The 12,464-nt window shown below is 37.5% G+C and overlaps 1 protein-coding gene across 6 annotated transcripts in view; it reads right to left on the bottom strand.

Moving 5' to 3' along the window:
- The window catches only part of SMARCA1 (SWI/SNF related, matrix associated, actin dependent regulator of chromatin, subfamily a, member 1), a 77,868-nt gene that overhangs the window by 38,699 nt on the left and 26,705 nt on the right, over positions 1–12,464 (bottom strand). For 4 of the 6 annotated variants that reach the window (XM_009198229.2, XM_009198230.2, XM_003918253.3 and 1 more), the window contains exons 13-17: positions 8,940–8,975; positions 7,845–7,997; positions 5,969–6,101; positions 4,533–4,681; positions 2,323–2,442 (exon numbers count right to left, since the gene is read on the bottom strand). In XM_009198229.2, the coding sequence (XP_009196493.1) occupies positions 2,323–2,442; positions 4,533–4,681; positions 5,969–6,101; positions 7,845–7,997; positions 8,940–8,975 (591 nt within the window). The remainder of the gene's footprint in view (positions 1–2,322; positions 2,443–4,532; positions 4,682–5,968; positions 6,102–7,844; positions 7,998–8,939; positions 8,976–12,464) is intronic. The other 2 variants (XM_003918254.3, XM_009198228.3) reach the window with 1 other exon arrangement.

The raw sequence follows: 12,464 nt of genomic DNA, 5'->3' as shown, positions 1-12,464 counted from the left end.
AAATATGTAAAGATAGAACTGGATTGTAACTCAAAACATCCATGAGTCCATACTGATATAAATAAATAACTGAAGATACAAATAAATTGGGGAGAAGGGGCAGATCTTCCACACAGAAAAATATCAATTAATAAATACATATAGGTGAAATGAAGAAAAAACAAAATTACCATTAGGGAAACACCACAATAACTACTGCAGGTAAGCTCCACCAATACATGCTAAAATCAGTGAGTAAGAGTTTGAGAAAGATCTCCCCACAAGGTATTTATCAATTACAGAGGAAAAAATGGCAGAGGATGTATTAGAAAGCCTGGATTTCCAGGCAGAAGCCTGTTACAGGGGCGCTGGCTGCCCTGTGGAGTGACTCTACTAAGGCAATGCTGAGTGGAAATGTGAGGTTGGAACTCCTACGGAAAGTCCCCAACAAGGGCACTGCCTAGTGGAATTGGGGGTGTTACAGGGACCCTAGAATTATAGAGCCACCAGCATCGAGCAACTCCTATCTAGAAAAGCTGCAGGCACCATACTCCAATTCATGAGAGCAGCCACATGGGCTGTACCCAGCAAAGCCCTGGAGGCAGGGCTGCCCAAGTGCTCAGGACCCCATCTCTCACACTAGTGTGCCCAGGATGTGGGACACAGAGTCAAGGGAGATCATTTTGGAGCTTTCAGATTTAATGTCTACCCTGCTGGGTTTTGGACTTGCATGGGGCTTGGTTCTCTCTTTCAGAATGGAAATGTTTACCCAATGCCTATATAACCATTGTATCTTAGAAATAAGTATCTTGCTTTTCGTTTTACAGGCTCACAGCTGTAAGAAACTTGTGTTGGGACTGAGATGAGACTTTGGACTTCTTAGCTGATGCTGGAACAAGCTAAGACTTTTGAGGACCATTGGGATGGAATGATTATAATTTGCAATGTGGGAAGGACATGAGATTTGGGAGGACAGGCGCAGAATGCTATAGTTTGGATATGTTTGTCCCCTAAATCTCACATGGAAATTTGATCCCCAGTGTTGGAGGTGGGGCCCAGTAGGAATTGTTTGGGTCATGGGGGCAGATCTCTCATGAAGGGCTTGGTGTAGTCCTCGAGGTAATGAGTGAGTTCTCTCACTCTATTAGCTCCTGACAAAGAGCCTAGCATTTCCCTCTTCTCTCCGGCACTGTCTCTCTCTCTGTCTCGACCATGTGGTCTTTACATACGCCGGCTCTCCTTTGCCTTCTTCCATAAGCGAAAGCAGGCTGAGCCCCTCACCAGAAGCCGATGCTGATGCCATGCTTCTCTTACAGCCTGTAGAACCATGAGCCTCAGGTATCCTTTTACAGCAACACAAATGTGCTAAGACAGTAGATATACCAATTACCCTGATTTGATCATTACACATTGTATATATGTAACAAAATATCACTCTGCATCCCATAAATATGTACAATTAACATGTGTCAACTAAAAATAAAAGGAAAAAATAATAAAGTCTATTTTTAAAGAAATGCAATGTGGGATACTAGATTAGATCCCCTGGAATCTAACACCAGTTAATTAGATAATTAACCAATATCCTTTTCCTGGCACAGGAAAGGCCATTAGGAGAAAAACTGGTGTTAATTTCCCGGTTGTGATCATTATACTAACATGTAAACTGTTAATATTAGGGGAAGCTGAGTGAAGGATATAGGTTAGCTCTGTACTATTTTTACAACTATTCTGTAAGTCTAAAGTAATTTAAAAAGTTTTAAAAATCCAGCCTTAATTTCAGTTTAAAAAACAAGATAGATAAAACCCCCGTTTCTTCAACAGACCACATGTAACAAAGTCCTTCTGCATTTAAGTAACTAAATGTTACTAATATTATTATTCATATAGTTAACATTAAGTGCCAGGCACTATTCTAATAACTTTATGAGTATTAACTCATTTCATCATCAGAATCCCTCTATGATGTAACTATTATAACCTCCATTTGATAAGTGAGAAAACTGAGAATACCCACAGTCACTTAATTAGTGACAAAAGTTGAGATTTCAGCTCCAGAATTCAGGAATTCAACCTCAATCCTACTCTGCTTCTCAATAACAAAAGTAGTACTAGCAGTAGTAGTTGTAGCAGCAGCAGCAGCAACAGCAAAAATGATGATGATGATGATGACGATAAACCAGTAAAATATATGAAAGATAAACCTTGCATGAGATCTCTAGACCTATATCAAATTTCACTCTAGAGCAGGGTATTATAATAGGTAAATGCCAGTGTTATTTTGTAATTGTTATGGGGAGAAATGCTCATTTGAGGTTCTAATGGTTGAGAGTAAAAAGTTACCTTCTGTTTTTCTCTATAATCTTCTCCTTCAAACTTGTATAAACTTTGTTCGATGTCCATTCTAAAATTTCTTAGAGAAGACTCTCCCATTTTTTGCAGGCGCTCATTCATCTCTGCAGTCTAAAGATGAATACATTGAAATGAGAAAATAATCACTGAATTACTTGTAAAAGTCTGTGGAATCTCTACCTTTTTAATAGTCAGGTTTTGACATGAAATATCCAGTCTGCTAATTTACAAGGTATGAATGCAATGCTAACATCAAACTTGAAGTGTAAATTTTACTTGCCCAAGTATTTCAAATATTTAAATGGTGCTTCCTAAGTACTCTCACTTAGGCTTTCTTTAAAATCTTTTATCAGTGAAGTTGTAGCCACATCATAATCGCTCTTGCATAATTTAAATGGGACAAATAGCTAAAGCTAAGCGAAAGACAAAGATGGACTAACATAACACATTTTGCATACCAATATGAAACATATTAACACAAGATTATTCAAAATGCAGGTTATTACCTGAACTACAAAATTCTTCTGAAAAGCAAATTCAACCAGTTTACAAAATATGTAACAAACATAGTAAAATACACCATGGAGATGAAATCAGCAAAATCCACACTGTGATTAAGTCAAAAGGCAAACAACCTAGTCTTTTCACCAAATAAATTACAAGGAATACAATATATGGCAGGAGAAGGGGCCTATAGATTTTAAAAGATAGGGATGAAATCTCAACCAATGGCAATTTGTATTCTGATTTGCATTCTGATTTAAAAACAAAAAGAAAACTTTTTAAGTATAAATATTTATGAAACAATTGTAAATTTGAATACTAACTGGATATTTGGTGTTATTAAAGAATTATTGGGGTTGGCCGGGTGCGGTGGCTCAAGACTGTAATCCCAGCACTTTGGGAGGCCGAGACGAGCGAATCACGGGGTCAGGAGATCGAGACCATCCTGGCTGACATGGTGAAACCCCGTCTCTACTAAAAAATACAAAAAAACTAGCCGGGTGAGGTGGTGGGCGCCTGTAGTCCCAGCTACTCGGGAGGCTGAGGCAGGAGGATGGCGTAAACCCGGGAGGCGGAGCTTGCAGTGAGCCGAGATCCGGCCACTGCACTCCAGCCTGGGCGACAGAGTGAGACGCTGTCTCAAACAAACAAACAAAAAAAGAAGTATTGGGGTTTTTCAGGTGAGACAATGTTATAATGACTATCTTTAAAGAGTCCTTCTATTTTAGAAATACACAGTGAACTATTTACAGCTGAAGTATGTCTGAGATTTGCTTCAAAATAATCCAAGGAGGGGAAAAGATAATGGGGCATATAAGCAGAACGGGACTGGTTGATGGTTGTTAGAAACAGGTGATAAGTACTTCGGGGCTCATTATACTTCTCTAATTATGTTTAAAATTATCCATAATGTGTGGAGAGGGGAAGGTGAATTAAACACAAAATTACAATATTCTGAAACAACTTATTATGCTTTAACAAATAGTGATTTAGTATTTCATGAAATGTTTTATAAAAGATTTTCAATTAACCAATGTATCAGTAGATGATTTCTAGTCCACGGCAAAATATATATATATAAAATAAAAATATAGTCCTGGTCAGGCATGATGGCTCATGCCTATAATCTCAGTGCTTTGGGAGGCAGAGATGGGAGGCTCACTTGGGGCCAGAGGTTCAAGATCAGCCTGGGCAACAAAGCAAGACCCTGTCTCTAAAAAAGAAAATTAACAGGATGTGCATGTTGGTACATGCCTGTGGTCCCAGCTACTCTGGAGGCTGAGGTGGGAGGATCACGTGAGCCCAGGAGGTAGAGGCTACAGTGAGTTATGATTGCACCACTGCACTCCAGCCTGGGTGACAGAGCAAAACCCTGTCTCTAATTTAAAAAAATGTATTCCTTATACATGTGATTAAACACAAAATTTACTTGGCTTTTAGGTATAGTATTTTCAATAAAGCATTAGATATAAGGTCACTCAATTTTAAACCCTGCTTCTTAGTCTTTCTCACCAAAAAAAAAGTTTTTAAGCCTTAATCTACCCCTGGAAATAGATCTACAAGTTGTTGGAGAAAATATGAGTTATCTGAAACATGTAGATAATGTAGACAAACATGTACAATGAAAATATAAGCATGCTGAAGTATGCTGATATTAAAACAATCCAGCATGAAAATAAAATGCTATTTTAACTAACCTTCTTTTCCCCTCTTTCCAGAATTGTTGTAATGTCTTCATCTGTCAACTCACTCTCTTTAGAAGCAAAAACATGGGTGGCTCCATGCCGTATCATTTGTAACATTTCCTCTTTCGCCAGCTTGTTAGACTGTTGGTCAATGAGTCTTCCTAATGATAAAAATTGAAATTGTACATATTCAATCAATTATATTCCAAAGAAGGCATAATCATTCTAATCAGACATTACCACATTTAGCCATCCATAAAGCTTTAAAAGAACAAAAAATTAGTGAGCATTAAGATTATTTGTTTAATGAACAACCCTACAAGTTTTTCTTCTAACATACTTTCTATTTCTATATGAATTCCCTTCTGTAAAACTCAGTTAAAACCCAGAAGGACAGGCCGGGTGCGGTGGCTCAAGCCTGTAATCCCAGCACTTTGGGAGGCCGAGATGGGTGGATCACGAGGTCAGGAGATCGAGACCATCCTGGCTAACCCGGTGAAACCCCATCTCTACTAAAAAATACAAAAAACTAGCCGGGCGAGGTGGCGGGCGCCTGTAGTCCCAGCTACTCGGGAGGCTGAGGCAGGAGAATGGCGTGAACCCGGGAGGCGGAGCTTGCAGTGAGCCGAGATCCAGCCACTGCACTCCAGCCTGGGCGACAGAGCGAGACTCCGTCTAAAAAAAAAAAAAAAAAAAAAAAAGAAAAACCCAGAAGGACAGAAACTTTTTTTCATGTTCGAACTTTGTTTTCAGATCAAACTTCTCTATATGAAAAGGTACCCTCTAATGTGTTTTCAAAAAATTAAAAGTAGCCATTTTATCTGCTAAATAATATCAGGTACTTCAAAAAGCATGCTACTGACATTCAAGAATAAGCTAGTAATGTTCAACTACTCCATATATTAAATGCTAGGGTTTCAATTCAGAAGATTTCAATTAGCAGTTTTTTTTTGTTTGTTTGTTTTGAGATAGAGTCTTGCTCTGTCGCCCAAGGTGGAGTGCAGTGGCGCGATCTCAGCTCACTGCAACCTCCACCTCCCAGGTTCAAGCAATTCTCCTGCCTCAGTCTCCTGAGTAGCTGGGACTACTGGCGCACGCCACCACACCTGGCTAATTTTTTGTATTTTTAGTAGAGACAGGGTTTCACCATGTTGGCCAGGCTGGTCTCAAACTCCTGATCTCAGGTGATCTGCCAGCCTCGGCCTCCCAAAGTGCTGGAATTACAGGCATGACCCACCTTACCCGGCCTCAATTACATTTTTAAATTTTTTCCTTTTATTTTTAGGTGATACATAACAATTGTACAGACTCATGGGATACACAGTGATGTTTCAATTTTTCCTCTAAGTTTTCAAATTTTGATCAACTTTTATTAAAAGTAATCTCCTTTGAAGAAAACTACATGTGTTTTACAAAAAACACCTAATTAAGTTTCCATGTATAAATACCTTGTTGTATAACAATTGAATCAAGTCTCAGCTTTATCTCAGCTCTCTCTACAATCCTCTCTTCAACAGTGTTGTCAGTGATGAGACGGAATACACGTACTGGCTTCTTCTGACCAATACGATGTGCTCGATCCTAGTAGAAAGAGTCCTAATATAAGATATTGGATATTCTGGATAAAATTTAGAGTATAGCCATCATATGCTGTAAAATTCTAAAAATAAAATTAGTTCTTTATCTCCTGATCTGACACTTTGGAAAAGAGCATGATGAATATTGAGAATATCTAAAGACCACTGGGAACAAAGAACTCTGCAAATATTATATTGTACCATTAATAGGAAACTTCCAGGACAAAGGGCAAAGCACCTGTAAGATGAGTAAAAGAGGGAGCCAAAACTTTCTGGATTGAGTTACTAAGTAACTTTAAGCCACTAAATATAAACATCTTCCAAACTAGTAAGGAATTTTATTAAGTAGTTAGTAAGGGTTGCTATGGTGGCAAAAGTCTGCTTTATCTCATCATCAGGCACTTCTTTCTGCTTACTGAGGGATATGCAGTAGAGCTATAAAAATTAATGGGATATTAATATCCTTACTATTCAGTAGTCTAGAATTGGTTCTATGGTTTATAGTTGGTACAGGTGACAAGTGGCAAACTTCTAGTGGTATAAAACCATCTAGGGAGAGTATTTTTAAAACACAGAAGCTACTAGAGCAAATAGGTAAAGGGAGGAGGGTAGTAGAGAAAAAAAAATTTAAGTTCAAAACAGGCCTTGTACTACATATAAAAACACTAGAGCCTAGTAACAAAGTTTCAACACAGCACATTTTTAAAACAGAATGCAATACCCTACACATATTCACATTAAACCTGAACCAACAAATCCTGAAAGATTGGACGTACACTAAGACTTCTACAGAAATGAAGTGCTATCACTATTAAATTTTCCAGTTCAGTAACACTGTAACTTACTGGGGCTTACTCCTAGTTAGTCATATCAAACAGGTAGTTCAATACCATTGTAATGTAATAATTACGCCAAAGCATATTGATTTTGGAATGTCCCAGTGGTCAATCCCTTTCAATTCTCTATTATAAAAGGAAAGCCTTCTAAGTTATACCTCACTGGCATATGACTTTTCATTGCCCCCAAAAAGACAATTATCCCATAGCTATATATTCAAAATCCTAAGAAGTTATTTTGTATCTTTTTACTTCTAAATTATATTTCTTTATATGAAAATGTGAGTCAAATTGAGAGAAGCTGTAGCTCTAGTTCAATAAATGACACCAAAATATCAAAAGGGTTACCTGTAGTGTCATGATGAAAGGTCAGAGAAATTGCTCCCTAAAAAAAATTTTAAGTGTAGAATAGCTTTTGCATGGTATCATTAAGTAGCAAGTGTTTTTCTGGAATATATTCCTTTCTTGCCTTTTTGCCTTCTCTCCCAAAATTTTTTTTATGAAAGTTAAAATCCTACCTCTCCTAATTTCACTACTAAGGATTTTAATATATTTAGTTGTTAAGCAGAATAATAACAAGAGATTGTTTTTTAATCCTTTTCATTAAAACAAATGTATGTGCCCTCTTCAATCTGTAGGAATGGGAAAAAACTGATATTTCTATTTCGTGATAAAAACCAAAATCAACACAAAAATGCTATAGTTGGATCTGGGGTGTGTTTGTTGTTTGCTTTCATTTCTTTTGTCTTTGCAATTAGCATAGCAACTGTGTTTTCCAGGATAATCGACTGTAACTTCTACAAAATCTCTCAAAAATTGTTACCTTTTTATCATAAATGACCTTTATGTGTATAAATAGCAATAGTATTCAGAGCTATGATAAATTTCTGACACCATTAAAGATTACTAACCATAGCTTGTAGATCAACCTGTGGGTTCCAGTCTGAATCATATAGTATAACCACATCAGCACTTGCCAGGTTAATTCCGAGACCTCCAGCCCTGGTACTTAGCATAAAGATGAATTTGCTACTATTAGGCGCATTAAAAGCCTCTATTGCTTCCTTTATTTTTAATTGATAGAGGGATAGAAGAAAAAGAGAAAAATAAAATTAGACTATCAGGGTCCTTAAGAAACAAATAAAATCATTTAAAATACATATGGAAAATCTTCACACACTTTATAATATTCCTTATAAATATACTTTATAATATTCTTCCATCTTCAAAATATTTAAGCGTCTATACTTATACTGTACTGTGTGAATTTCTGTAGAAAGTATATTATATAAATGAAGTTCCTAATCTTTAAAAGCTTACATCAATAGAGACAAATTCAGAACAATTACATGGACAAATTTAACTAAGCAAGTAATAATTCATTTACATTATTTAAAAACAATAATAATGAAAACATTTTAATTGAGAGCTGAAATATATCTGGGGAATGAAGTATCAGAAAGCTCAACTTCATTTCCATTAGTTTATGAATGATTAGTTTAGAAGATCAACCAACAGAGAAAATGGTTTACAAATGGGAATGAGGGCAATGGATAAAGGGGAAAGTAAGAAGATTTCTATCAGTATGGTAACAAGGAACAAGCAGGTAAGTAATGAAGAAAATCAGGACGACAATCCAGGGGTATTTAGTAAAGAATCTTAAAATTAATATGAATATTTTTATTATATAAAGATCTCATACAAATTAATTAGAAAAACAGTCCAGTAGAAAAATGAGCAGAAAAAAAGAACAGACAATTCACAGAACAAATACAAATGGTTAGAAAACACAACAATAATGTTCATTCTCACTAGTAATCAAATAAATGCAAACTAAAACAACATAATAACATTTTTGAAGATTAAAAAAAATGATAATACTCAATGTTGACGAGGGGGCGGTGAGACGGGCACTCTCATACATTGCTGCTGGGAGTATAAATTGGTACAACCTTTGTGGAAAGCAATTTGGCAATATGCATCAAGAGCCTTAAAAATGTTCATACCCTTTGACCCAGAAATTCCACTTCTAGGAATTTATCCTAAGGAAATAATCAGAGATGTGCACAAAGATTTATGTATAAGGACTTTCACTATAGCATTATTTATAATAGTGAAAATTTTGAAACAACCTAAATGATCAACAATAGGGGGATGAATTATTTACAGTACATCCATAGGGTGAAATATTACCCTAAAATTACTTTTACAATTATTTTTTATGGACATTAAAAAGTACAATATAATATCGAGAAAAAAGTATCAGGATACTGTACTTTACATATAGTATATGAAGTATATACCAATTACTTATACATATTACATATACCTAAAAAGATTGGCCAGAAATACTTGTATTTAATTTCAAAACTTCCTTCAGCAGTCATATATTACTTGCACAATCACAAAGTATGGGCAATCTTTTTAAAATAAATAGATGGCATGGTCAAAGTTTTAGGCAGAGAAGGTGACTCCCACCATCACAGGCAGCAGAGCAGGTAAAGGGGGCAGTATAGAAAGCAGCGTGGTGTAGTGAGAGGCACCTTGGTGTAGAGGAAATAGCAAAAACTTGGGCATGAATCACAACTTCACCACTGATTACATCTGTGATTCTGGGCAAGTATTTAATCTCTCTGAGACACAGTTTCAAATGGAGAAAATTATACCAATACTTTACCGGGCTGCTGGGAGAATTCAATTGGAACTTTAAGTTGCCTAGCTTATAGTAGTTGCTTGACAAATGTTAGTTCTTTTCCCTACAAAAGTGAGGAGGCCAATTAAGCAGAGGTTACAGGAACTGAGTCAGACGATGACCACTGGCTTTGTTAGCTGAATTTAGCTGCAGTAATGGAGAAAGGGAAAATCTGAGAGCTGTTGAGAAAGAATTACTTATTCACAGCTGGCACACAATCAAAGTAAGGAATCAAACGTGGTCTTCTTCTTATTGGGAAAATAGATGAAATGATGGTGTGGACAACATAATGGGAAAGCAGGGCATTTCCAAGAAAAAAGGAACAGCTCTGACTTTGCTATATTTAAAGTCAATACATGAAATTCAGAGTCTCTGAGGGGATAACATTGTTTGGAATTTTAAAAAACCAGAACAATTTGGACATAAATAGGTGAACAGTAGAAAGCTCAGTCAGAAATGCAAATTGGCTATTTGAGGTCAGAAAGCACGTACTGCTCTGCCATGGTATTCTCTTTGTCCTAGGAACAAGGATCATCCTGAATGGTACCATAGGGCCTATATTTAGTATGGATTTGGGGAAACCAATCCTCAGCAATAAGTCAGCAAAAGCTCAGTAACGCTTCAAGTTGCCATCTCAGAGAGAGTGAAAAAACTATAGGACAGGGAATAGTGTAAGCCTTGAAATGTCCTCAAATGTATAAATGTTATTGCAACTGTTTCCCCATAGAGGTAGCAGTAAAACCTTTAATATGAAAAGGGTCTGTGTGCTTGCTGTGAACACTACGGTATGCTAGAACCAGATTCAATAAGGAGGCACACAAGGAACGGAGTGCCCGTTGCAACTACGGAAGGAGAGGGATGCTGGCTAAGAGAGAGTCCTTGTAGCCTGAGATGGGGCCCTAAAGGTGTAAGGGAGAAAGCCCTGTGTGCAATTTCATGACATGCAGTACGTACTGCAATATGTCATTTAAAACTGTGCTCATACCTATTATATCCACTTATCCTCACAACAACATCGTCAGAGAAAGAAGCCTAGGTGTTATTATCCTTATAATAGAATTAAATGTACTGAGGCTCAGAGAATTAAATGGCTTGCACACGCTGCGAAGTGGTGAAGTTGGTGCTAAAATTCAGGTCTTCTGAAACCAAGTTCAGTGCATTTTCCACTATACCATAAAATAATGATCTTTACCCAAAGCATGAGTACAGCAGGTCCTCGAGTAACATCGTTTCATTATAAAACTGATGACAAAAAAAAAAAAACAATCAATTCCTGGCCAGGGCCACTGTCCATATGGGTTTTGCATGTGCTCCCCATGTCTGTATGAGTTTTCTCTGTGCACTCCCACAGCCCAAAGCTGTGCACAAAAAGCAAACTGGCATGTCTACACGGTCCCAGTGTGAGTGGTGTGTGTGTGAGCATGCCCTGTGATGGAATGGCATTCTGTCCAGGGCTAGTTCCTCCCTGGGGTCCTGAGCTGCCAGAAGAAGCTCCAACCACTGTAATCCTGAACTGGAATAAGCAGGTAAATAATTATCTTGTTTTTATTCATCTTTCTTAAATGTATGTATGGCTCACATTTATTTCCCTGTTTAATATTGTAAGTGTTTTGGTCTTTATTTAGAAGTTTGATGATGTCTTTGTGACCAGAAATATGCCATAGGAATTGGGGTCTTGTCCTGTCACACAGTTTGAAGTGCAGTGGCACAATCACATCTCACTGTGGCCTCAAACTCCTGGACTCAAGCCATTCTCCTGCCGTGGCCTCCCGAGTAGCAGGGACTACAGGTGCATGCCACCATGCCTGGCTGATGCTTTTTTTAATTTCATTTTATTTTATTTTTGTAGAGACCGGGTCTCGCTATGTTGCTCAGGCTAGTCTTTACTGGGCTCAAGCAATCCTCCTGCCTCAGCCTCCCAATCCCAAACGTTGGTATCACAGGCATGAGTCAACACACCTGGCCAGAACTTAAATCTTGTTCGTATCAATTAGCCTAAGATAGAATTGATTTCATCATACATTGTTTTGCTTGACGTCGCAGTTTCTAAGAACCTTTTTTTTTTTTTTTTTTTCAGACAGAGTCTCATTATTTCGCCCAGGCTGGAGTGGTGCAATGGCATGATATGGCTCACTGCAACCTCCGCCTCCTGGGGTTCAAGTGATTCTCCTGCCTCAGCCTCCTGAGTAGCTGGGATTACAGGGGCTTGCCACCACGTTTGGCTAATTTTTTTTGCAACGACATTAAGTGAGGACTTACTGTATGGACTTAAAACAGAAGCCAAAGACAGAGCTCTGAAGGATCACAGAAAACAGAAGATAAATTAGCAAAGCCTTCCAAGAACAAGTGCTTTAAAGGGTATTAAACGCATTAGACCCATGACATTTGTGAGGAATAATCTAAAGACCTGCAAGAATTTCCATGTTTGAGAAAAATACTGCATACTAGATAAGCTTAATCACTAAGTGACCCATTCCTGCACGCCAATCTTTTAGTGTCCCAAGGTCTAAATTCATGATAAATACCTATACCTATGTTGTCACATTTAGTTTTTACAAGACCTCCATAAGAACCAAGATCATTCCCTTTACGAATTACTATGCTTCATGAGTCTTTAGGGTTGCTTATAAACTGGCAAAATCTCAACTATTAAACTCCACAAATGGCAAAGGTCTGCTATAGCTGGCAAATCAGGAAAAGAAAATAACATAAAATTGGAGGTCAGAGAGTAAGGTGAGAAACAGTTAGTAATTTAAAAGGTCAGAGATAGGCATGGTTAGAGAAGATAAGGATGGGATGGTGTAGTGCCCTTTAGATAAGTGATGATGTCTTTGAAGAC

The sequence above is a fragment of the Papio anubis genome, chromosome X, assembly GCF_008728515.1.
Source record: "Papio anubis isolate 15944 chromosome X, Panubis1.0, whole genome shotgun sequence".
Taxonomy (NCBI): Eukaryota; Metazoa; Chordata; class Mammalia; order Primates; family Cercopithecidae; genus Papio; species Papio anubis.
Note: the sequence above shows the minus strand (reverse complement) of the source record. Positions and strands in the feature narration are given on the sequence as shown.